General features: G+C 39.3%; 1 protein-coding gene across 10 annotated transcripts in view; it reads right to left on the bottom strand.

The window, feature by feature from the left end:
• The window catches only part of myo9aa (myosin IXAa), a 108,760-nt gene that overhangs the window by 29,294 nt on the left and 53,408 nt on the right, over window positions 1-26,058 (bottom strand). For 9 of the 10 annotated variants that reach the window (XM_080027231.1, XM_080027235.1, XM_080027233.1 and 6 more), the window contains exons 3-12: window positions 25,298-25,392; window positions 23,605-23,667; window positions 21,882-21,981; window positions 18,698-18,751; window positions 16,192-16,289; window positions 15,724-15,850; window positions 14,917-15,006; window positions 11,870-11,986; window positions 11,544-11,678; window positions 3,638-3,759 (exon numbers count right to left, since the gene is read on the bottom strand). In XM_080027231.1, coding sequence (XP_079883357.1) covers window positions 3,638-3,759; window positions 11,544-11,678; window positions 11,870-11,986; window positions 14,917-15,006; window positions 15,724-15,850; window positions 16,192-16,289; window positions 18,698-18,751; window positions 21,882-21,981; window positions 23,605-23,667; window positions 25,298-25,392 — 1,001 coding nt within the window. The remainder of the gene's footprint in view (window positions 1-3,637; window positions 3,760-11,543; window positions 11,679-11,869; window positions 11,987-14,916; window positions 15,007-15,723; window positions 15,851-16,191; window positions 16,290-18,697; window positions 18,752-21,881; window positions 21,982-23,604; window positions 23,668-25,297; window positions 25,393-26,058) is intronic. The other variant, XM_080027238.1, reaches the window with a different exon arrangement.

Raw genomic sequence — 26,058 nt, 5'->3', positions numbered from 1 at the left:
CATCATTAATCCCTCCTCATAGATTTTACAGGTCACGCCACAGACCACTTGGGATTACAAGTAACTTGAAAAATGTACCTAACATCCAAACATCCTCAAAACAAGAAAGGGTTTGGGTTTTCTTCACTTAAACATAAGAAGTTTGCTTCAGCACAATAAATTAGACCATGTTAACATCTTAGTATCTCAGGCTGACCCAGATGTCTTGGTTCTGACTGAATCATGGTTGAAGAGCAGTACACATGACTCTATGGTGGCAATAAATGATTATAGTTTATTCAGAATAGACAGGACCACACGGGGTGGGGGAGTGGCTGTCTATGTTAAATCACATTATTCTGTATCATTACTACATGCTGTCTCTGTTCGAAGCTGCTTTGAATTTATTGCTTTGGAATTGTCTTTATCGTTAAATGATTGTGTTATTGTAATTGGTGTGTACAGGCCCCCTTCAGCAGTAAATAGCTCCTTGAGTGAGCTAGCACATTTAATCTCTCCATATGTAAATAGAGAGGTCATTATGATGGGTGATTTTAACATTGACTGGCTTTCTGGTGCCTCTGAACCTTTTAAAGAAATATGTAGCAACCTAAATCTTACACAAATAATAACTGAGCCCACAAGACCAAATCTAAAAAACCCAGCAAAATCAACTTTGATCGATTTAATATTATCAAATCAAAGCAATAAAATAGTTTCTGCTGGTGTCTTTGAGCTTGGAATCAGTGATCACTGCCCGGTGGCCTGTATCAGAAGTATTCATCTTAAAAAATCTCAACCCAAAATCATCATTAAGCGTAATTTTAAAGGTTTTAACGAGCAAGCATTTTTAAATGAACTCTATCAAAGTGACATTCATCTCACAAGTGAAATATCTGATGTGGAATTGGCCTTAGAATTTTTCACCAATACTTTCTCCTCCATTTTGAACAAGCATGCACCCCTTAAAAAGCACAGAGTAAAAAATAGATCAAACCCCTGGTTCACAAATGAATTGTCCGATATATTTGCAGAGAGAAATAAAGCATGGTCCCTAGCTAGACGCTCTGGTGAAAACTCCAAGTGGACTGCTTTCAGACAAATCAGAAATAGGTGCATATCCATGGTTAGGAAAGCTAAATCAGACTACTACCTCGAACTAATTTCAAACTGCTACTCCAACCCTGCACTATTTTGGAAGGCTGTGAATTATAACAAAAACAATTCTAGCACTGTTCCCAGTCAGTTAAAAATAAATGATCAGATTTTAAATGATCAGAAAGAAATTGGTTTAGCTTTCAATAAACACTTTATAGCTGCTGGTAAACTCTTTCACAATGGAGTATCTACGCCTTCTACGCCTACCACCACGAGAAATAAAAATAGCATACCACCTGTCTCTAAAACTCCTCTTTTCAGCCTTGTTCAAGTCCCAACAAGTATTGTTGTAGATGCGCTTCTTGCCATCAACCCCAGGAAGTACATGGGAGAGGACAATTTGGACCCATTTTCAATAAATCTCTCTGCACTTATCATATCAAAACAAATAACCCATATTTTTAATCTTTCCATCTCCTCTGGTATTGTTCCTAAAGTCTGGAAAAAAGCTCACGTCATTCCATTACATAAAGGGGGTGACAAAAGTGATCTTAACAATTACAGGCCAATTTCCAAACTCCCATGCCTGGCAAAAATTCTAGAATCAGTCATTAATACTCAGTTGAAATCCTTTTTATCCAGTGCTTCCATTTTGAGTCCATTTCAATCTGGTTTTAGGGCAGGCCACAGTACTGTATCTGCTGTCACTTTGGTCTTAGACAACATTGTTACAGCTATCGACAAAAAAAAGCACTGTGCAGCACTTTTTGTTGATCTGTCAAAAGCTTTTGATACTTTAGATCACCATTTGCTTTTAGAGAGGCTGCATGAAATTGGTTTTGATTATTCTACATGTAGCTGGTTTAGGGACTATCTCTCTGATAGACAGCAGTCAGTTAAGCTGGGAAGCTACCAAACTGAGTTTTTAACAGTTACAAATGGTGTTCCGCAGGGCTCAATTTTAGGTCCAGTCCTATTCACAATTTACATCAATAACATTGTTTCATCACTACAAAACTGCCATGCCCATTTGTATGCGGACGACACTGTACTGTATTGCATTTCTGATTCAGTGCAACAATCTGTTCAGAACCTACAGAGCTCTTTTAACACCCTGCAGAACTGTCTAGTGGATCTCAGGCTTGTCCTTAATATAGAAAAAACAAAATATATGTGCTTTTCCAGAGCAAGAATTACACATTTTAATGATCTTATTATTCACACAAATAATGGATCTCATATTGAAAGAGTCACTGAATATAAATATCTTGGCATCTGGATAGATGAAAAACTCTCTTTTACATTTCACATAAAAAATCTTGTCTGTCGTCTCCGACAAAAGATTGGCTATTTTTATAGGAATAAAGCCACCTTCCCGTTGTTCAGTAGGAAAAGGATTATTGAGGCAGTTTTTATGTCTGTCCTTGATTACGGTGATGTGGTTTATCGGCATGCATCTCGTTCATGCCTTAAACTCCTAGACTCTGTATTTCACTCTGCTTTGAGATTCATTACAGGAGATGCTTATGATACACACCATTGTGTTTTATATGAAAAGGTTGGGTGGTCCTCCCTTAAGGAGAGACGTGATGCACATTGGCATATTTTTATATATAAAGCTCTGACTGGAAAGCTACCACTATATTTGACAGAAATGCTGCTTATTTCAGATGGGCTTTATCAAACCCGCTCAACTGACATGCTCATGTTAAATGTCCCCTATGCCCGGTCTGAGCTTGGTAAAACCGCTTTTAGCCATAGTGCCCCTGACTCCTGGAACAGCCTACAACATACAATTAAAATAAATACACTCATAACTGTTAACCAATTTAAAATTATTATTTTGAATCAGCCCCTCTACACTTGTAACTGTTTTAATTAGGCTATTATGTCTCTCATTCAATTGATCTGAATGTTTTAAATTGTTGTTGTCTGTGTGTGTGTGTGTGTGTGTGTAAACTTGTTATGTATTCTCATTGTATATTGTGTATCTGTACAAACTCGACGTCATTGTAAAAGAGGGTCACCCCTCAATTGATCTTTCGAGGTTAAATAAAGGAAAATGAAAATGAAATGAATGAAAATTAACCATGGAGCTGTGCAGTTATTAACATGTTCAAGGTAGGGTCCACAACACAATATGCTACCTCTAAGAGTCTGTTTTGAAAGCGAATAGTGTCACAAGAGTAGCATTTGCTTTCTCCTAAGTAGTACGTCCATACTATTTTTTTAAAAACCTCTACACACTACACAGTCATTTTATTTAACTTGCATATGGTGGGCTAGCATTTCATGTTCAATGTATGCCAATTTGGAGGGTTTAAACACAAACACAGACATGAGTCAATCACAGAGAAGAAGAAAAAAGAGGAAAGAAAGAGAGATGGGGTATGACATGCAGCAAAAGCCCCCAGCTGGAACAAAACCAGAAACATCACACTTATATGGTATGTGTCTTAACCTGCCAGAAAACACTTGAAGGTTGAACACAAGAAAAATAAAATTAGTTTCCAAAGAAAGTCAAACAGGTAGTATTAGGACTTAAGACTGAGAGACTCACTTGCACTCTTCATCCAGTAGGTGGAACAGCGCGGTGGGCTTCTTGCTGATCAGGTTAATGCAGCCTGTGTTGTCGATGTAGTCGATGTTAAGCCAGCTGATTCCCTCTGCTCTGTACTCCTCCTGCACAGACGCACAATACAAAACAGAGAGATCAATGCCAGCGCTACATTCAATAACATTTTGCCCCCTGCATCAGCCTTGATGTAGGAACTGTAGGTACTTTTTCTTTGGCTGCACATCTTGTGGTGCAATGAAGCGCATATGCCAGCATCCCCTACTGCGTAGAAATCATATTGTTATAATGTAATAAATATTATATGCCACAATATCTAACATTTTAGAAAATCTTAGCGGTACTAAAGTTTTATTATTCAAAGCAGACAAGGTGTCTTAAATCTAGTAGAATCAGTTTGAGGCTAAAAGGTGTACAGCGCATGTGACATCAGATAAAAAATATCTCTAAGTATCCATTAAATATGAATTATCAATGTGCCATCAAAACCAGACGACCGGTTCCATCCGGGTTGATCTGCTTTGACTTTTTTTCAAATCGAAGCAACAATATTGTTCATATGCATGCTTTCATGTTGTCTCCCAGTGCTATAAAAACGCTCTTCAGATCTTGCCTCTCTGAAGTTTAATAATGGGAGAAGCATTCAGAGCATTTATCAGCGTTCATCCCCCATACATGTTATTTTCCTGTGTTCCTGGGAAAGAGATTTAACCAATAACGACGTTAATCCAGAGGCGGTTTAATAAAAATCACAGGAATCTCCCTTTTTTCTCTAGTCTCTTGTCTTCTTACCCTAAAGTCAGCAGGCTGGAACAAAAAAAGTCAAGTTAATTACTGTTGCTTCCTCCTCTATCTGTTCTGGGGACAAAGCAGTTCACAGGGTTAGTAGAGGATCCTCTTCAGTATTTGGTCAAATAGAACAAAATGACTGAATCTGCTGCTGGCCTTTCCTGTGTGTATGACATTTTTTACTAAGATTACATTTACGACCAGTTTGAAAGCATTATTCTGTCACACATTCTTGTTCTTTTGCAGTAATTTGTTGTTTGTTTGTGCTGAGATGTCTACATTCAAACAATCCAACTGATTCTATCTGACGCAAATCAATAAAAAGATTGATTTAAATGTTTTTAACTAAATATATTCTCCAACAACAGCTGCCAACAACAGCTGTTATGAACACAACTGGTTTATCCTTCTGAAAATGATCCACATTAAGATGCAAGAGCTGTCCTCCTAGCTAGTCATACCATACCTACTAAATTAGGCACTATCAGAAAACCTCCTTGTTAAAGAGTTTGTTTTGTTTTTCATTTGTATGACAACAAATGTGTTATATCTTTTTTTACTTACCAGTCGCTTTCAAATCAGTGATCGTAGAACATTTACTTTAATGGAAAAAAACAAGATCTATCTATCTATCTATCTATCTATCTATCTATCTATCTATCTATCTATCTATCTATCTATCTATCTATCTATCTATCTATCTATCTATCTATCTATCTATCTATCTATCTATCTATCTATCTATCTATCTATATGTTTTACTGTTTAATATTATCCTGTGTTGCATGGCTTTTTTTTCTTAAAGAAAGATAACAAGGTATAGAAAAGGTAAATATTTGTTATTTAAACTGATATGATATATTACATACTGTATATACGTTTATAGTTGTCTTTTTTGTTTTTTTAAAAGACTAAAGATACACACAGTCTGGAAACTATAAAACAAATACCTGTGCAACATTCTAATAGAACAGCCCTAGAAAAAAACATTATAATATTCAATGTGGGCCAGACGGGTACTGACTCAACTCTTTAGTAATAACTACGCTGTGGTTTGTGGGGGTGTTGTATTGGATTGCATTACGTTATATTGCACAGGATACTGTATCCACCCCCTCAACATGCCTTTAAGTCATCTTCCAATTCCTGCCGCGATTCACTCGCTTTTTGGCTGAACCGACTAGACCAAGAAAACCAAAACATGTCTCCAAAATGTAGAGATTCAGCTTTCTCACTATTTCTTTACATATGAATTTATTTATTTTTACAGTTTGTTTTATTAGGTATTTATTAAATGAGCATGGAAGAGTTATTAGCATGTTTAGTGATAGCCCATACCCGCCAAGTGTCCTCAACATGAAACACAAGCCCTTTTCAGACACAGCATGTGTAAAGTTGCTGGCTTTGTCTCTCCATTGAAGAGCTAGTGTTGTGTCATTCACATGAACGATGCTTGCAGCGCTGCAGTGAATAAAAAAAATTGCGATGGCCCCTCTTCTCACAGTGAATCCACCACATGAAACATTTCCCCATCAGTTTTATCGTTTAACATTATTCCAGAGCAAACTCTGCAGACTATTTTCTAATGTCTGGCAGTGCCAAAGCATTGAATGACAGGGAATTTAGTTCTAATTTTCTCGCATGCTGTATATGTAACTTGATGTTGGATACGTATGTATTCAACCATGCAGTTGGTATAAATGAAAATGAACACTATAGGGAGAGACTGCTGGTTGGATGATGACAGTAAGAAAGTGTCCAGGATGCTCATTTACACAAGTTGTGCAATGTAGCTCACTACATTTTCTCAAGTATTGTACTTAAATAGAATTTGGAAGTATTTGTTCTTTCATTTTATGCTTATATACAGTCATATGAAAAAGTTTGGGAACCCCTCTCAGCCAGCATTATAATTGACTCTGCTTTCACAAAAAAAAATATAAAAGTGGTATGTCTTTAATTTACCAGGAACAGCTAAGTACTGGGATGTTTTCCAAACAAAGATTTTTTGAAAAGCAGTATTTGGTTGTATGAAATAAAATAAAATGTGAAAAACTGGCTGTGCAAAAATATAGGAACCCTTGTGGTTTTGTTGATTTTAATGCCTGTAACAGCATGTAAAACTGATGACTTTAAACACAAAGTTGGTTGGATTATGTTGTTAAGCCTTGAACCTCATAGAAATGTCTGTTTAATCATGAGAAAATTTATTTTAGGTGCCTAAATACAAGTTGCACTTCTCTTTGACTCTCTGCTGAAGTGAGACAGAATGGGATCATCAAAACAGCTCCCAAAAGATCTGAAAAACAAAGATTGTTCATTGTCATGGTTTAGGGGAAGGCTACAAGAAGCTTTCCCAAAGGTTTCAATTGTCAATTTCGACTGTAGGGAACGTTGTCAGGAAATGGAAGGACACAGGCACAGTTGCAATTAAACCCAGGTCTGGAAGATCAAGAAAAAAACAGGAGCGGCATAGGTGGAGGATTGTGAGAATGGTTGCACACAACCCACAGATCACCTCCAAAGACCTGCAAGAACATCTGGCTGCAGATTGTGTATCTGTACATCGTTCAACAATTCAGCGCAATTTGCACCAAAACATCTGCTTTTTATAAAGACCAAATAACTTAATTTTTGTCTCATCAGTCCAAAGCATTTTCTTCCAATATGAAGCTGGCTTGTCTAAATGAGCTTTTGCATACTCCATGCAACTGTATCTGTGGCGTGGGCGCAGAAAGGGCTTCCTTCTCATCACCCAGCCATAAAGATGTTTTGGTGCAAATTGCACTGAATTGTAGAACCATGTACAGATACACCATCTGCAGCCAGATGTTCTTGCAGGTCTTTGAAGGTGATCTTTGGGTTGTGTGCAACCATTCTCACAATCCGCCGCATATGCCGCTCTTGTACTTTTCTTGGTCTGCTAGACCTGGGTTTAACTGCAACTGTGCCTGTGTCCTTCCATTCCCTGACAACGTTCCCTACAGTTGAAATTGACAATTGAAACCTTTGGGAAAGCTTCTTGTAGCCTTCCCCTAAACCATGACAATGAATAATCTTTGTTTTTAAGATCTTTTGGGAGCTGTTTTGATGATCACATTCTGTCTCACTTCTGCAGAGAGTCAAAGAGAGGTGGAACTTGCATTTAGGCACCTAAAATACCTTGTATCATGATTAAACAGACCTTTATATGAGGTTCAAGGCTTAACAACATAATCCAACCAATTTTGTGTTTAAAGTCCTCAGTTTTACATGCTGTTACATGCATTAAAATCAGCAAGACCACAAGGGTACCCATATTTTTGCACAGCCAGTTTTTCACATTTTATTTAATTTCATAAAACTAAATACTGCTTTTCAAAAAATCTTTGTTTGGAAAACATCCCAGTACTTAGCTGTTCCTGGTAAATTAAAGACATACCACTTTTATCTTTTTTGTGTGAAAGCAGAGTCAATTATAATGCCGGCTGAGAGGGGTTCCCAAACTTTTTCATATGAATGTATACATTACTGCTACATACAAACTAATAGATTCTTCTTTTGATACTTTGAGTACAGTTACAGTAGCCTACATAAATACAGGATTTGAATGCTTCTTTCACCACTCATTCAGACGTGATACAAATACTGTATGTTAAATAAGCATCAAATAAATGTAATGTGCTGCATCTTTGAAAGGGGCGATATTGAAAAAATCTTCATATATTATTCAGTGAAACAGAAAACTGAGTTCTAATTTGTGTAAATGTGTCTATGTAATGTTTGATTATTATGGAGGGATTTATGGTCTGAGCAGTAAGTTTAGATGAGGAACTACAAGAAGGTTCATATTTCTTACCACTAACATCCTACCCCCTTACACCTTTCTATCACTGAAATCTGCTCTCTCACCGTCATGGTATTAGATTTAAAAGTTGGATAGTGGCCGATTATTTTTTTACCAGATTAGATCAGCAAAATTCAACCTGAAGTCGAACCGACAATTACTGTCGGAAACTCCGTTGGAGATCTGTGCTAAACTGCAAATTGACCCAATTAACTTGCGATTATACTGTAGTATTATAGTACAAATATTATCGTAACATACTTTTATTCTGTTTCATGTCTTTCAGCAAGGTAATTGCTGGCAGTGAGGTTGTTCGAAAAGGTCGGAAAAAGGGGAAAATAAGTACTATTTCCTCTTAAAATGGCCATCAATGTAAACCATAAAGCCTGTAACTTTTCCAAAAGAATGACTCAGTGGTCGACAGATGAATGGAAATATACTGTATGTAACAGTAGATGAGGGTGTGAAGCTGGATTCAGCGGAAACTGAAGCATGCCAGCTCTTGGACAACTTACTCTGGTTCAATCATTTTCAGAGGCTTTCAGTCTGCCTGAGTGGTGCACATTGATTTTTCCAAACACAACTATTGCTTTAAACTGTAACTATAGTAGGCCATTATGATTTACTGAGCAGTTTCCTCAGATCCTCAGTACAGTTTTGAACAACTTTCACAATAACAAAAGGCCAGAACCATGTTAATTTGGTTGATAGAACAAGGACACATGTAGATGATATTTTATTATTGGTCTGATAAAATCTAGGATTTCTGTCCAAAAAATCGAAAGAAATGGGGCTTTTAAAACTGCAGTAGTAGCTTGTTCCATTGAAAACAAATTAATTTAAATCAATATAATATATGCCCTGATCATTTCACAACCCTGTTCACATGCACACTAACTGAGTGTTCTTGAGTTCAATATATTGTAATATTGGCTTATATGTGTTTTCATCGCTGTAAAGTTGAGAGCACCGATGATAAAACGTATGTAAACGTACAGATTAGTCATTGGTATAATCCGGCATCTGTTGAGCAACATTTATCAGATCTGAGAGAACTCAAAATTGTAAAGTACAGATGAACACCTTAAGTGTGAATAGAGAACTGAATGTGTATTATGCATGCAAGCAGTGGTTTACCCTTCTGAGCAAACATGTTATTTAGAATGGCTATGTCTGATCAAATGTCTGCTATAAAAAGAAAAACATGCTATTAGCATTGCCACATATTGTTAAACATACAAAAGTACATTACTTTATTATACTATCAAATGTTCCAGGTCCCATTCATTAATGTTACAGTTATTTTCTTTAAATGTGTTATCATTCTGTCTGTCTTACGCTCGCAAACTACAAATGGTCATGGTCAACTCAACCCTGATGTTCCCTCAAAAAGAAAATGCAACACAGAGAATCAAACAGGCTGCATTTAAAGACAAGAGCATCTTGCCAATTGTTTTTGATTGAGGCTGCATTATGCATTAGGACAAGGGTTAGCTCCAGCCAGCAGTAGCACAGGTAGTACTGTAATAAGTTTCAACAAAAACTGGAAGCTGATGTCTCGGAGTCAGTGAGAAAATTGAAGAGAAGTTAAAGAGGACCTATTATACTACTTTTCTGGTCTTAATTTCTTGTTTTACACTGCTATAGAGCAACCTGACACGAATCACATCACAAAAAACTATGTAGATTTTCGGGAAGCTCTTTCTCTTATTTTGGCGATCCAGCACGTCCTGTCAACACTTGAGTGTGTGTGCTTCGGCAATCTCCGCTCCCTCCGCCTGTGCATCGGCCATCTCCGCTACCCTCCCCCCCTCCTGCAAACCCCACTCCGTTGTGATTGGTTACCTTCCTTCCGGAACACTTTCAGTGGCGGGAAGCGCGAGCATGGACCTATAAGGGCGCGAGGCAGACGCGAACAGGGAAGTGACAGCATTACCATACATGGAAACATCCGCGTGGTCACGTCACAAATTTTTATGCGACGTCACAAATTATGAAAGGGTAGACCGCTTTGAAGACATGACTTCTCGACTGGCTAGAATAGTGTTTAGTGCTCTGCACAGACACCCCAGACGGTCAGCAGGGAATACGTCGAAATGCATGTAAGTCATTATTTGATAATTTAGTATGGTTAAGCATGACTATGAATCATCATAACAACGTTTATAGGTCATAAAAGTCAAAAAGCATCATAGGTCCTCTTTAAGGAATAACAAGATTGAGACCCTTAACATGCTTTAAAATCAACCCTGAACTACTTAGGGATACTAGAGATTATGGCTTTATTAATGGCCTTCACTGGCCCCAGACATCATTATTGAAACATCCAGTCTGATCTCAAACATGTTTTCCAAGCAACAAGCCTTCTACAAAGGAATGGTGGAAAACACTTTGCTAGTTAAAGGAAATTAAGTTTTGACTGACTGTGTTAACTTTAGATTTTTCAAACTATAAAAAAAAGCATCTTAATTTAAAGATTGCATAGATCTCATGATCACGTGTCTTTCCTGCGGAGGTTGCATTGAAACATGTGTGCTTGACCACTTGTGTTTGAAACTATAATTATTGGGCTGTTACTTGCATTGTCCATAAGATAACAAGAAGAAAAAGAAAAAAACATATTAACATGGCACGTCCATAATGTATGGCACAATAACTGAATTTCCCTTAAACTTGACATCCAGAAGAAAGAAGCGGTTTGAGTACATACATCTACAGTATAAGACTTGGCATATTTATGATATGGGGGTAGGACACGGGTTTGTGAACAACTGTTTGTCTTGGTGAAATTCATGAAGCGCATGAAAGCTCCTCCAACATGTCGGGGCAGGCCGCTGATTCAGTCTATCTCAGGGTAAACACAAAAGTTTAACTGAAAAGAAAATCTGACGGCTTGTGATTTTAGAAGGCCGTTTGAGGTTAATCAGCTCACTTGAAAGAACATACATCCTCAGCCGCAGGTAGTCACAGGGGGCTGAATTGAGTCACACTCGGCTGTCAGCTCCAACTAACCTGGTTGCATAATGCCATGACGAATTCCTCCATTGTTTCAGCGCCATTTTGATATATACGTGCACTGACTATGTGGCGTGATAAGGGACGAGGGGTTTCCTCGGAAACGGTCACAGTCAAAGGAATTACGCGGGTGGATATGTTACATGTCAAAAATAATAGCAACGCAGTTATGGAGTGGCCCAGAACTTCAGCTCCCATCAAAGCCTTAAAATACGAAAGCCAGATCCTTAGGAACAGAAGAGAATTCAAGAGAGGTCTTACCTGTTCAAGCTTGAAGATGTGCTGGTTGAAGTAGTGCTGGAGACGTTCGTTGGCAAAGTTGATGCAGAACTGTTCGAAGCTGTTGTTCTCGTAGTCCTCAAAACCAAAGATGTCAAGCACACCAATGGACAAGATCTTAGGAAGACAAACAAACGAAAAATTAAAATATTAAATCTTGCTTATACTAAAATGAATTTAAGTGACGTGTAAATTTAAGGATTTTCCATGCTGGAGCATCTCTCGAACTCATGTGATATTGTGTCATTTGGGCAGTTTTGATCTCTTAAAACATGACTGTAAAAGCCGTTGAGTTTGTGTTGTCCTACCTTGGTGGTCTCCACCAGGTCCTTGGTGTTGAGCAGAGCGTGGTTGATCCTGAAGACAATCCAGTCGAACAGGGCGCTGTACAGGGACTTTGCCATAGAGTCTCGAACCGTACCGGCCTGGAGGTAGACACACACAACATATCTCTTTATTGTTAATCCCACTGGTAACATCTCAGTTTAATTGAAAATAATGAAATATGAGACACACTCATTTATTTCATAATGTTTTCTTGTTACCGTAACTATATTTATTTTAACCCAGGTTTTTGTAAACTTTTTTGTTGTAAAAGTGATACTTTAACAGATTCAACAACAAGAAACTGAATATTGCTTTTGCAGAGAGATTGGCTAACTATTTCCCCTTCTTCCAGTCTTTATCAGAAGCTAAGCTTACCAGCTGCCAGCCCTCACCTCATATTAAATGTAGCCACAGACATGAAATTGCAGCAAAACAAACAAGTAAGCATCATTCCCAAAATGTCAAACTATTTATGTTAAGTTTTTGACGCTTATTCATGCAGTTCCAAAAGTTTAAAAAATAGACCATAGCTTGTGATGACGATTGACATAATTAAAGACAATTAAACACACACACACACACACACACACACACACACACACACACACACACACACACACACACACACACACACACACACACACACACACACACACACACACACACACACACACACACACACACACACACACACACACACACACACACACACACACACACACACACACACACACACACACACACACACAGTGAAAGTAGAACAGTAGAATGTGCGCTCAAAGCTCTTAATGGAAAATGTATAATGGGTTATCAACTGTACTAGCCAAACACATCTGATGTTCTCTACTGAAACTTTGGCAACAATACATACAAGCGCTGTGTCGCTATTAATGCCATTAACAAGCCAAACATTCATGGGGTTGACTTACAATATCTGACAATATAATCAAGTGGAAATACAAATATTAGCTTTTTAATAGGCCAACATATACTGGATAAACTTGATATACAGGCAGAATGTACAAGATTATATTCAGATGAATATTTGGACGATAACGAGGATGTCTTCTTGTGTCAATTTAGTTACAATAACATTCATAACGTTATTGTTGTAGACTGAGAAGGAACAGCATGCTAGATCAGTGTTATTTGTTTTCTCATAAACACAGAGATTATCTGACAAAAGCTTCCTTGCAAAGTGATTGAGAAAATCTTTTCTAATTCCCCTATCCGCTGGAAAGATTTGACCTTGCTGCATCAAAAGGTGAGCCATGGTCTTCAGAAAAACAAAACAAATCATGAAGTGTCCACTCAAAGTTTAAATTCCTTTTGTTTCAAAATAATTAACCAGGATATTTTTAGCAAACCCCAGACCAAATATTCTTTCCAGGGGTTCAGATATTGTTCACATACAGTGGTCTAATGAGCCATAAGCTTTTCATTATTTAGGGGAAGTTGGAAGTTAAAACATTCGGAGGGGAAATAGCTCCATAACTATGACCAAACGGAGAAAAAACTTGTTAAGAGACATTTTTAAGTGTATGATTCCAGTTAACAGGCAATGAGATTGCTGTGACTGTTAAAGAAATATTTACACAGAGACCACCCAGTGTGCTACCACAACAATCAGTGTTTGTTCATATGAGATGGCTCCTAAATATCCAACAGGCCACTATGAGGTTGGTGCTGTTTTCGATGGGAATGTGTTACACACGCACGCCACCATCATCTGGGAAAGTTGTCGGTAAAATACAGCTGAGGCGGTTTCCCTGGGTGAACAACACTGAGTAATTTGTACTGGGAAAAACAGAAAATAATTGATATGTAATGTCTGACATCACAAGAACATGAAACATGTAGCTATCATGACAAGTTTGGCTCAAAGTTACAGGAGGGTTACAGTGTGTTTCACTGTGTGTCCATGTTGTTTCCCTCCTCTGTGTTCAGGCGGCTCTCGGCTACCGACCATGACGTGTTTGTTTTCAGTGGGGGTCCCAATGAAAACTTTAGAGCGACTTGAAATACCTTTCCTTTCTCTCTAAACAGACTGAAAGACTCATGTGTGGCTGTAAATATATGCTTAGAGAAGGAGAGAAAGAGAGAGAGAGAGAGAGAGAGAATCCAAATCTGGTGCACACTGCGCTGTTAACACGGCTGTGTCAGGATGAAGAGACAAGGCTGCCGTGAGGTTATTGAGTTGGCAAGATTCCTTTCGTCACGCTACTGAGTACGATACCTTATCCAAACATTTTAAAATTCTGAATCATACAAAAACTCATTCATCTGTAGGTCCTACTCCAATTCCATACTTCAGCACACAGTAAGCACTATACATTGATCTTCATAATATGAATTTTTTTCATGTCAGTTTATGAAAAAAACAACACATTTTACAGTAAGTGTGTCATTACTAACAGGAAATTATACAATTAGAAGGTCAATGCTGAGACATTCAAATCGTTACATTGAACTTTACGACGAGGCAGCAAAATCTCATTCAGACAAAATAATATGTATTTGTTGTTTTTTGGACATGTACATTGCATTATAGGACAGTAGTGTAGGAAAAAGGAAACACAAAATGTGTTGAGTAATGTTAACTTATAATTTAATCTAGTGTTGACACGATATTTTTTGCGCAACCACATATTTAAACGTGCCGGGCATATGCATCATTGTATCGAACGATAATGGAGAAGATTTCCCACAAGGTCTCACAGTGTTTTACTGCATGGAAGCCCTGTTGCAGAGTGCTGCACACTTGACGAGCCAGTGAGTGGATCTAGTTTAGCAACAGAGCTTTTTGAGGAGTCCTTCTGTCTGTGAACTTGTGGAAAGCATGACCATGGACTTAAAGCATAATTTGACTTTGCATGGTCTACCACTACTGGAGAGCAGGAAAGTAGTGGGCCTGTTTTTTTTTTTTTACCAGGCACTTCATTTAAAATGTTGTAGCTTTTCTATATTTATATCATGTCTACAGTCTACATTTTTTTTCTACATCAGCACAGCAAGAGAACAGCCTCACCTCGGCTAGTTTGTAAGGAACTATCAGCTTCTCTCCCACAGTAACCGTCTTCCGGGTTGTCAGAGCTTCAAACAGCATCTCCTCTTTGACCTGGTCATGACAGAGAAAGAAAGAAAGAAGAGAGAGAGAGAGAGAGAGAGAGAGAGAGAGAGAGAGAGAGAGAGAGAGAGAGAGAGAGAGAGAGAGAAAGAAACAGAGAGAGCTAAAGTTAAATGAGTTCAATCTCCACTGAAAAGAATCCTGGATCATCACCAAGTTCGGACTCGTTCAAATTAAATCTGACACTACCTACTCCAGTAGCCTTTCATCTCCGACAGTGTGAAAGTATGATTCAGGGTGAAGAAATCTACAGTAGCAGTCTTTCTCCTTATCAGTCTACACAAACACCCTGTGAGCGCAGAACTGAAGTTCAAGGAGAGATGTGACAGTTCTGCAAAAACCCAGCTACTAAATCTGACTGAAGAAAGGTAGTTATAAGGAAATTGGCCAATTATCCACAAACAATAATTATGACATACAATACTTAAACCATAAAGATCAAAACAGATTATAAGGATGCTAATACATAACCCACCCATATTAAAACCATTGTCACTACGTTTTTATCGAAATTCACATTTTGTAAGCGTGAAATGGCGGAAAGTCTGTCTTGTTTTATATAGTGTTGACGGCAATGCAAACAAACAAACAAAAAACAGTCAGAGCAGGAGTAGAAAATCACATTAGCTTGTTTACAATTTTTTTTTAAATCTAAACACATAGTGAGAGTATGTTCAGTTATGACAACTCCCGTTGACATGATTTTACCTCGAGCAGTTCTGAGACCACAGGCAGCACCTCTGGGTTGCAGATGTCAATGGAGTCTTCCCTGTAGGTTTTCCTCTTGTAGCGGATGTTTCCCAGGTGAAGGATGGCAGAGAGCAGGCAGAAGATCCTGAGAACAGTTCAGGAAAAGTTTGTCGGATCAGATACAGTGCCAAAGAAATCCTATGGAATCCTTTGTTATATCATGAGGTATCAGAGTGTGAAATGAGAATGCATACATGAGTGTGAGTGGCAGTGTACATTTGAAGCCTTTGTCAAAACAATTATGATGTACTGTATTGATGGTCACTGTACTGTATATATGTGACTACTGTTTGTATTGTAACACAACTTTTATATGCACAAGTATTGTAACACAACTTTTCTATGCACAACATAGGGGACTATTAAGGTCAAAATCTTATCACAAGCTCATTGCAGCCTTTACTTGTGTATGTGTGTATCACTCACTGTCTGCGCGTGGCAGGAAGAAAGCCCACCATCTCCATGGCCAGCTGAAGCCTCTCAAAGTCATGCTTCAGGTCTTCTCCTTCCACTGTGAAGCAGTCCTGTAAGAAGAAGACCGGGGGGGGGGGTTATCAGTCTAACAGCAGCTGTTTACGACACACCGGCCTGCGAGCCAAAAGACTTAATGACAAGTCACTATAAAGTTTAAAAGGAGCCACTCAAGACTGTTGACGCACACGGTGCCCAAATATTTATAATGTTTACAGATTGTCCGGCAAAGACGCTTAAAATAGTTTTTTTAGTTTACTTTGCAGCTGAGACCAAAAAGAAAAACTGCCAAGTAGTCTCAAGCAGACAATGAAATGAATGACTCGTGCTAAAATAAGCTGTCATTAAGAAGCTTTGGCGGTCCAGCGGAGCCATGACACTCCAGACTGGTGTCTAGTGAACAGCAGCATGTACAGGTTCTGCTCATATAGTGGAAAATCTGCTCTGGCCTGGATTCCCCTTTAAAACCAGGGCCACAGACATTTAGCAAGCTGGCAAAAGAGCTGAGAAGGGCAGCAATTTATGGGTTTTCCTCTGTTTGAGTGACAACTTCACCAGCAGTGAGGAGACAAAGGAGGAGCTGGTTTTATTGCAACAACAGTGACGTGTGCAGACAGGCACATGATACATGTAAAACATGTGAAGTGCAAGTCTCATGTCAAGTAGTTGACCTAATTACAAAAACAAAGTATTAAAATACTTAATTTATTCATTAACCTAAATATTATTCAAGTGCAAACAAGAAGGAACAGGTGGATAATTCTGGACCTGGATCGGTTGTTAATTAATGGTGAGAGGAAGAGCTTTTTTTTCCGAGACTAGGAACACATGCTTTGATGCAACTACATAAGTGTTTCACTACATACACCCACCGTAATGTGAGACCTGCTCTTTGCTTTATGGGCCCATTCCACTATGGCTGCCATAATTATCACATACCGGGGACTCAGAAAGACAAACACTGCAAACATGAGACTCACACTTACACCAATGTGCCTTCCCTCCCTTGCTCGCTCTCTGCTTTCATGGCAGAAAATCAAACTGACGTATTAGCAACTCTAGCCTTACATTTCTATAGCAGGACAATCTATATTTATTTAAAAATAATCTGTTCATATGGATCCATCTTAGATTACTTTCCAGTAAAAACAATCTATGAATCCAGATGTTGTAAATTAAACACAAACAAAAAGCATAATATTCATTAAAATGAGTACAATTTGAAATAATGTTTTCCTTTCCTGACACGTAATACTATAGTTGTTTTGCTTGAAATGCTGACTTTTTTTTAAATGTAGTTTTTTAATTATATGTATTAATTCCATTTCATATTGTTCATTGTATAAAATCATACCTGCAGAGCTAATCACACTACTGTATAGTCACTTCATATTCATAGGGTTTTCTAATTACTTATGTTAGAGCATACATAAACGATATCATGCATCTCACAGTGTTAAAAAAATACCATATTAACTTACTGAGGCAAGAGGACAATTAATCAGTATATCAAATGTAACTTAAGTAGAAAAGTGCACTGTTACATACACGTGTTAATAAACAGTAACATCAATGCCCACCACAAAGAAACGACAAAAAACAAAAACAATCCCAAAATAAAATCACAAAAAACTTTTATGATCATTGACTTACACATGTTTTATGGCTACAGTGATGTCCTCTGGCATCTTTTACTAGATATACTGTACTTTTCTACTGAAGCCATTCTCTTTGATTCGTCATGACCTCAGGGAAACTACACAGTTTCTCCTAGGGTTACTAAAACTATGTGTTGTGTAACTGTAACTTAAAATTTACATTTATACAGGAAGCTATTATACTGTACAGAAAGGAAAGCGTGACAAATACGTTGACTCCATGTTGCACCTGTTCGACTTATTAAATGGGATGATTTGATTGATACCAAGTGTCTATCCTAACTCCATCTTAACGTGTAGCCTCTAGCAGCATTGTCAGCCCCTCCTGATGAGAGCCAATTAAAAAAGGTGACAAAATCCTGTGTTTACTGAAGAAGTTTGAGGTCTTTGAGACATAATCTGCGCTTGTAATAGAGTGCAGGAAGAGACAAAAAGTCATGCCTTCTCCTGTAACTTTTACTATCTCCACTAGAAAAACACTGTGCTGTCGATGATCAGAAAAGTCACACAGGTTACAGCAACACAGGAGGCTACTACAGTGGCCAGGATATGACTAGACATACCAGCATAACTCAGAGAAGCAACACAAGAGGGGAAAAGCAAAAACAGAAACAAAGCTAAAATAAACACTACCCAAACCAAACCAGGAAATACCCAAAAAGCAAAGGGAGGGAGTGTGCAAGCTGTGCAGAGAAAAAGTGTGGCTTGAGCTGCAAGTGCTCAAGTGACCGACATATCTACTTGTTGACGTTTTCCTCCGACACTTACAGACACACAGAAAGCACACACACAAATATACTGACCGGTTCACTCTCACAGTAACTGTCCCAGTGCAGTTGATGGGTTGACTTTGTTGTCTGGAAATGTTAGGGGAGAGTTTACAAGGAGGAGGGGGGAGCGAGGTTACGGTTAGTCAGCAGCATTTCAATGACAGCACATAGTGCATATAAACAGGTACACAGATTATTATTATAGCAGCGATGGAGGGATGTGCTGTTAAAATACGAGCAATGGCTGAATTTTAAAGATCTGTTTGTTAAATACAGAAAGTATCAAGAGCTTACAGACACACATAAGTACAACATTCACTTGCACGTAGACAGCGATGAGACATACGTATGCACACACAGACACTTAACAATACGCATGCCATAAGGCTCAGAAGGTGGAATGAGAGCAGTGGGTTAGTACCACAATATGCACATTAATTTATAGATTCAGAACCATTTGTTAAAGCTTATTAGTTTTTAGGACTGATTTCCTGTAGATAAAGTATCTAAAATCAAGTTCTTTGGGATATGAAATATACCGCTGTACAACCAATCTGTTTAATGTTAAAGTAACTGTTGCTTTGCATGGTGTTCCAGTTTGGAAAAAGGAACTATTACAAAATTATTTTCTACAGGTCTGCGGAAACTTCTGAGATTTTAGACTTTGCTGTTGAGAAGCGACATTTGCAATACATGACCAGATTTAGCATGCTAGGCAATTTGGCAGCGAAACAGACTCATTCAGAGTTAATTAAATGCAAAATTTTTGAATTGTGGTTAAAACTCATACTAGAGTAAATTTGGAAATATATCAAGCCTGTGCAAAATGGTTTTCATTATTTACCAGAATCAACTGTTTGGTTTCTACAGAATCAGGATTTACGAGTAAAAAAAACATGGCTTGCTTTGGACTTTGCCATGTATTTGTGGTTAACGGCCTATTTATAAGATGGAAATCCAATGGTGCGGTCCTCAAGCATAATGTTGACTGAGTTAGGATTAAGGTACAAGATGTGTAAAATTACATTAGAAATTGGTATTTGAATTTTGAGTCCATGCAGGAAAGATAGAAAGGAAACGAGAAAGGGAAAAACAAAAAACTAGAGTGCAAGAATACATGCATGTATCTACAGTATGTGATGTGTGTTAGTGTGTTTGCATGTTCAAAACAGTGGCAAAGTGGAAAGGAAGGCATTCCCTGCTCTTAACTGCATAGGCGTAAGGATATTTAGTTGAGGATTCTTCAATTGTCTTAAGACCAGGACACACCAGTCCGACAACCCGAAAATGGAGTTTGCCGATTCAGGCAGCTCCAGTCTTCCCGTCGCGGCCAAAAAAGTGCAAAGAACACACCAAGCCGACTGCTGACTTTCCGTACGCTCTGCGCTTGCGCGAGACGTAATGCCTCCATAACAGCAGGCGGCGCTAATCTGTATTGTGGCCCGAAAAAATACTGAAGCCGGAAATTATGGGACGGCTCTCTAGACCATAAACATAGATAGAAATACGTATTCATATTTATGGACCATAAAGAGCACCATTTTTAGCAGAGAGTGTCGAGCATGGTGTCGAGCAGTCAACAAGGGTTGATGCATGCGAGTACTCGCTGAACGAAACAAACAAACACATTAAAACAATGGCTAACTGTTGTTAGCTGTTTGTGCTCCCCGCCTCACTTCCAGGCTTCACTGATTCGCTAGCCCTCCAAATCAAATTGCTCCAAATCAAATTGCTCCAACTCAAAAGAAGCCCGACGACATCTACGACGACCGATTTCACGGCACACACCAAACAGATTTGTGTCCCCGCCCCCTCCAGACTCTATGACGGCGATTATCGGGCCGGTGTGTCCGGGCCTTTAGCGTGACTGTCAAAGTGCCGAGGAAGAAACGCAACAACTTTACAAAACATCCACATTCAATACGCATAATGTGTGTGTATGTGACTGTGTTTGCTGTGGCTTTGTTTTATTCTAATGTGAGACTTGTTTTTTGTTGGGCCATGCATGGGCCACACATGCAACAGAGACAAGGGACAAATACAATTTTTTTTCTGTGTGTGTATGTTTGCCGGTGGAAGTAGTAAGGGTAACTATAAATGAGTGCATGTGGCAACAAATGAAGAAGTGTATAGGCCAGGACACACCGGCCCGATAATCGCCGTCGCAGAGTCGGGAGGGGGCGGGGACACAAATCTGTTTGGTGTGTGCCGTGAAATCGGTCGTCGTAGATGTCGTTGGGCTTCTTTTGAGCGGGCAGTCTTTCAGTTGGAGCAATTTGATTTGTGGAGGGCTAGCGAATCAGTGAAGCCCGGAAGTGAGGCGGGTAGCACAAACAGCTAACAACAGTTAGCCATCGTTTTAATGTGTTTGTTTGTTTCGTTCAGCGAGTACTCACATGCATCAACCCTTGTTGACTGCTCGACACCATGCTCGACACTCTCTGCTAAAAATGGTGCTCTTTATGGTCCATAAATATAAATACGTATTTCTATCTATGTTTATGGTCTAGAGATCTGTCCCATCATTTCCGGCTTCCGTATTTTTTCGGGCCACAATACAGATTAGCGCCTCCTGCTGTTATGGAGACATTACGTCCCGCGCAAGCGCAGAGCATACGGAAAGTCAGCAGTCGGTTTGGTGTGTTCTTTGCACTTTTTCGGCCGCGACGGGAAGACTGGAGCTCCCTGAATCGGCAGTCTCCATTTTCGGGTAGTCGGACTGGTGTGTCCTGGCCTTAAGAGACACCCACACAAATTCAGTTACAACCACAAAACACAAATTAAACACTCAAAACAAATGAGGAGATAAGACACTGGAAGGACTTGTTTCTATGAGTGTGTGTGTGTGTGTGTGTGTGTGTGTGTGTGTGAGTGAGAGAGAGAGAGAGAGAGAGAGAGAGAGAGAGAGAGACAGGGGGAATATACAGCAGGTGTAAAAAGCCACCAACAGTGGAATGTGCTTCCTTTGTGTCCTGATTTCTCTCTCTTTTCCTGTTTGCAGAGAAACACAGCCAACTGTACTTGGTTTGCCGGGGTATTAGGACTGCAAGATGACATTACTACAGACATTCACAACTGCTAATAAATGAAAACTATGCATAACACAAAGACAAAAAAACGCAAGCCGATATCGAAAGCAACCAGTATTTAAGATGATTATTTGCTGATCTTTTTTTGTAAGTAAACAGTTAAGTGTGTCTGACTGTGAATGTCCCACCTGACTGAGGTAGTGGTATTCTTCAGGCTTCTTGAGGTGAAATGCGTTCCTCTCTTCTTCACTCGCTCCTGCCAGCAGGTAGTAAAATACATGGTAGTTTCTAAAAAAAAAAAAATGGTTAAATGGTTAAATCATGGTTAAACTAAGAAATACAAGCTTTATTATTAACACATTTAAAAAAAAAATTATTTTCTTATTACAGAACACTATGTTAATATGGAACTAAATAAATACATTGAAATTGTCAACTGGTTTACTGCAAAAGAAGGAACACAAAACATTTCTATTCATATAACACAAAACAAAATTGCTAATCAAGACACACACTATTCTTAGATTCTTACTACTAATATTTATGTTGTTACTTAAATAAAAAGGGTTAATCCTCTGGTTATTGGTCATTTTTGCAGTCCTTCAGTTGGCATACGCGTTAGCTTACTACCGTAATTTCAGCATGTGAATAACTTCTCACCGTTTGCTAACTAGCATGGTACAAGAGCAGTTACATAGTAGCATAGTTAATGTTAGGATAAAATGTTTAGGTTGTTGGCTTGTCCACTACCATGCTAAATGCTACAATGTTTGTTAGCAAAAGCAGAACGTGAATATGTGTATAATTTAACATGTGAGAATTCAAACACTAAGCTTTGCGTTTATCATATTCAGGCGACAAAGAAGGTGTGTCAGCATGGTAGTGTTAGCATGTTAGCATGATATGTTAAAGTATTCATTTCAACTATAAAAGGGACAAATGACCCTGAGGATTTGGTCATTTGTTGTATCAGACAAATAAAAACTTGTTGAAAAAGGAAATTTCAGATGATGAACAAAGTCAAAATTTGAAGAATGTGAGTGTCTATCCAAACAGTTCGATACTTTTAAAGACATTACCCTCTAGAGCAATGTCTTACCACAGAGCTAACAGGACTTAAAAATAAATAAAAATACATAACAGCTCAGGTATCTCAGTTTGTACAACTGTAGGTGTGTGCGTACAGTGTGTGTGTGTGTGTGTGTGTGTGTGTGTACTATTCCGTGAGAGCGTCTAGCTGCAGTGTAAAGGTTAGAGGTTAAAAGTGTGCAGCAGCTGTGCGACCAAGGTCCTCTTGAAATACACACACATGTATGCCGCACACATGCACCCACAAACACTGTTTTTTTTAATGGTCCTGGAGTCAGCAATCCATCTCAATAAGAGACACATTAGTTTCAGCCCCACTATGTGCTCAATCAATACCATTCCTGAATGACACTTTGGGCGAACTAAAACAACATACTTTCTGGGTTGAATTAACTTCCAAATTTCAAACTCTGATTCACTAGCACCATTTTTCTGAGTTGGTGAATAAAGTTGTAATGAAAGTGAACTTCAAGTGTCTTTTAAGACTGATACAACATACAAGAGTGTGCTGGATTTAGATCAGTGCTGCTGATATAATATATTATCACTATAGACTATTAGAACATATTGCAGGTGTTAAGTTCACAGTGGTAGACAGATCTGTTTAGCCTAATGCATACCTGGGAGTGAGAGTTAAGCTTGGTAAGAGCTTTTTGAAGAAGTTCTACGTCAGAAATCTGGAGGCCAACATTTGACAGTTTGGCTTATTTATTTTGCATGTATTTTCCATTGTTTATAAGTGACGTGGTTACTAAGTGTCTCTTCCTGTACTTCAGTTGTGCATTTCTAAGATTCTGATTGGCTTTACTGAGAAGTGCTCACCGCTCGTTGTGCTCCTGATAGACCAGCCTCGACTTCTCCAGGAGGTATTTCTCCACATATGCTCTGCAAAAAAAAATCAAAAATCAAAAATCAAAATTCAGAATTCAGAATTCAATTCATGATTTCTTTCCAGAAAATTAAAAGCACTTGTCTGTGGTGGTGTAAATAAGAAATATTGCATATGGTATATTTCCTGACTGAAATGTTAGAATTTTTATCTTGTAATACTCAATACTCTAAGGGTAGATTCATCAAATGGTTATTATAAAAGCACTCAGACAAGTTACACCTATTGTCACCCAGACCCCCCTGCAGTGTCTCCAATCTGTCTCTGTGTACAAGCCCCTTTTACACAGAGATTGCGGCATATTGACGGAACAACATCACTCCAATATGCCGGCTTTGCTTGCTTCTGTGTTATTTACACAGAACCAAGCAACGCCGGCCTGCTGGCGCATCAGTAGCTCCTTTTACACAGCGCTCCGGAATGAAAGAGGTGCTTGTAAACAGCGTCAGGTGACGTAAACATTTAGCGCCGCGCCGGTCAGCTGCTTTACAACAACAACACTGGCTGGTGAATTGAGAGCAGAAGTGCTGGAGCTTGCAGTAAGAGGGCCGTATTTTACTGTCCCCACGATGTGCCAGTTGATCTCGCTACGCGCTGAGTACAACATCACTGGGACTGTTAACCAAACTGATAAAATCAATCCGCTTCACCTCTTGAGTTGTGTTAGCAAAACAGTAGCTCTGTGGCTAACAGCTGAGCCGGAGCCTTCAGTCAGCTGAAGCAGACAGTCTAGCGGGGCGAGCAGACTATTCCCCGTTACTAGGTCGTATCCTTGGTCGTTCCTATTTACTGGCGTACTACCATCAAGCTGAACAAGAGCCCTCCGCGTGCTTCAGCTTGTCGGTCTTTATTTCTAGCAAGTGACCCGTTCGCTATACTTTATCCCTTACTTAGCCTAGCCTAGCTTTCCCATTGTACAACTTCTTCTGGGCAGAAATAGACTCATACACTCTGCAAAATGAAGCGCGGGGGTTTGGATTGAGCAACGGACCTCATGATCAGATAGATTATACGCCGTTCCTTTTATTTGGTGATTTTTACGGGACATCAGGCCGCCGTGATTAATGTTAAACACACGTCCTTCAACTGCTAACATGGTCGCATGTTTAGAACGTAGACTATGGAACGTCAAACGCCCCCCTGTTCCGCAACAACAAGCTGGAGCATTTAAACAGAGAGGCGGAACTGATTGTGTCGGGAATCTTACTACCCCCCGAGGTAGTAAAATTCCCGGAACAATCTCTCGCACCTTTCTTCCCTCGTTCCGCAACTGTCGCATTTATACAGCAGGGCGGAGGGCCGAAAGGCCGGCATATTCCCGGCTGTCACTGGCTGTGTAAAAGGGGCTTGTGCCCCCCCACCCCTCTCCCCCTCCCTCGCATGACGGCCCAACCAGACACTGCTCTGTTGTGTTTATGTTAAACAGAATGCTTTGTTGTAAACAGAATAAGTATGTCACTTGCGGTCAGAACGTTGACATTCTGTTCAGGAAGCCATCGTGCTGTCTGGATTGGATGGACCTTCATGTTCCGACGATCCGGGAACATGAAGCTTCTCTTTGCTTGATTAAATACACTTTGCTTTAAAACAGTTTACTATGTCTCATTTTCTCTCATCATTCCTTACCCTCTCACAGTGCCGCTCTCCTGGTAGTTCACCTGAATGAATTTGCCAAAGCGACTGGAGTTGTTATTGTGGGCTGTCTTGGCGTTCCCAAATGCCTGGAAAGGAAAGACAGGAAGACTTGGTAAGATTAAGACACACGGGGGGAAATAAATGGCCACATATAATATATCTTACAAGTTGTTGGTTTAAGGTCAAGCCCTGAATCGACTTTAGGTGTGGATCATTTATTTGTGGGTCAAGCACACAGAGACTTTGGCCTTGTCCCAAACATTGTCTTGAAACACTGTCAGCCTGACGCCGCCGACAGAGCTTTTCCTCTTACATGGCTTCAAACAGCATCAGTTCGAGACAGATTAATAACAATGTTTTAGGATCTATTCAAGTCAAAGGCAGACAAATTGCCAGGGTGAGGACAAAGACACTGGGGCCAGCAGGCCGGATGGAAACAAGCTCCGCAGTGAGTAATGGGATCCATGTGGCCATGTGGAACATGTGTAGTGGTTGTGCTTTAATAAAATGATCCAGTATTTCCCCTCACGGTTCTGTTTATGTTGTATGGCTGCCTGGAGGGGAAGTAGTTTTTCGCCCTATATAAACCCTGCAGTTATTTGTAGCTCCGCCACAAGTAAACAAATTCCTCAGTGAATCACTAAGAGCTGCCCGAAGGCCTGCACTTGTGGAATGGGAAAACACCCCTCCTTGACCCCACCCTTCACCAGTGCCACTTGCTAACATACAAGCATGCAAGGAGGAGGCTAATG

This window comes from Ammodytes marinus (assembly GCF_949987685.1).
Source record: "Ammodytes marinus genome assembly, chromosome: 1".
NCBI lineage: Eukaryota > Metazoa > Chordata > Actinopteri > Uranoscopiformes > Ammodytidae > Ammodytes > Ammodytes marinus.
The sequence above is the reverse complement of the archived record's forward strand: the minus strand, read 5'-3'. Positions and strand labels throughout refer to the sequence as shown.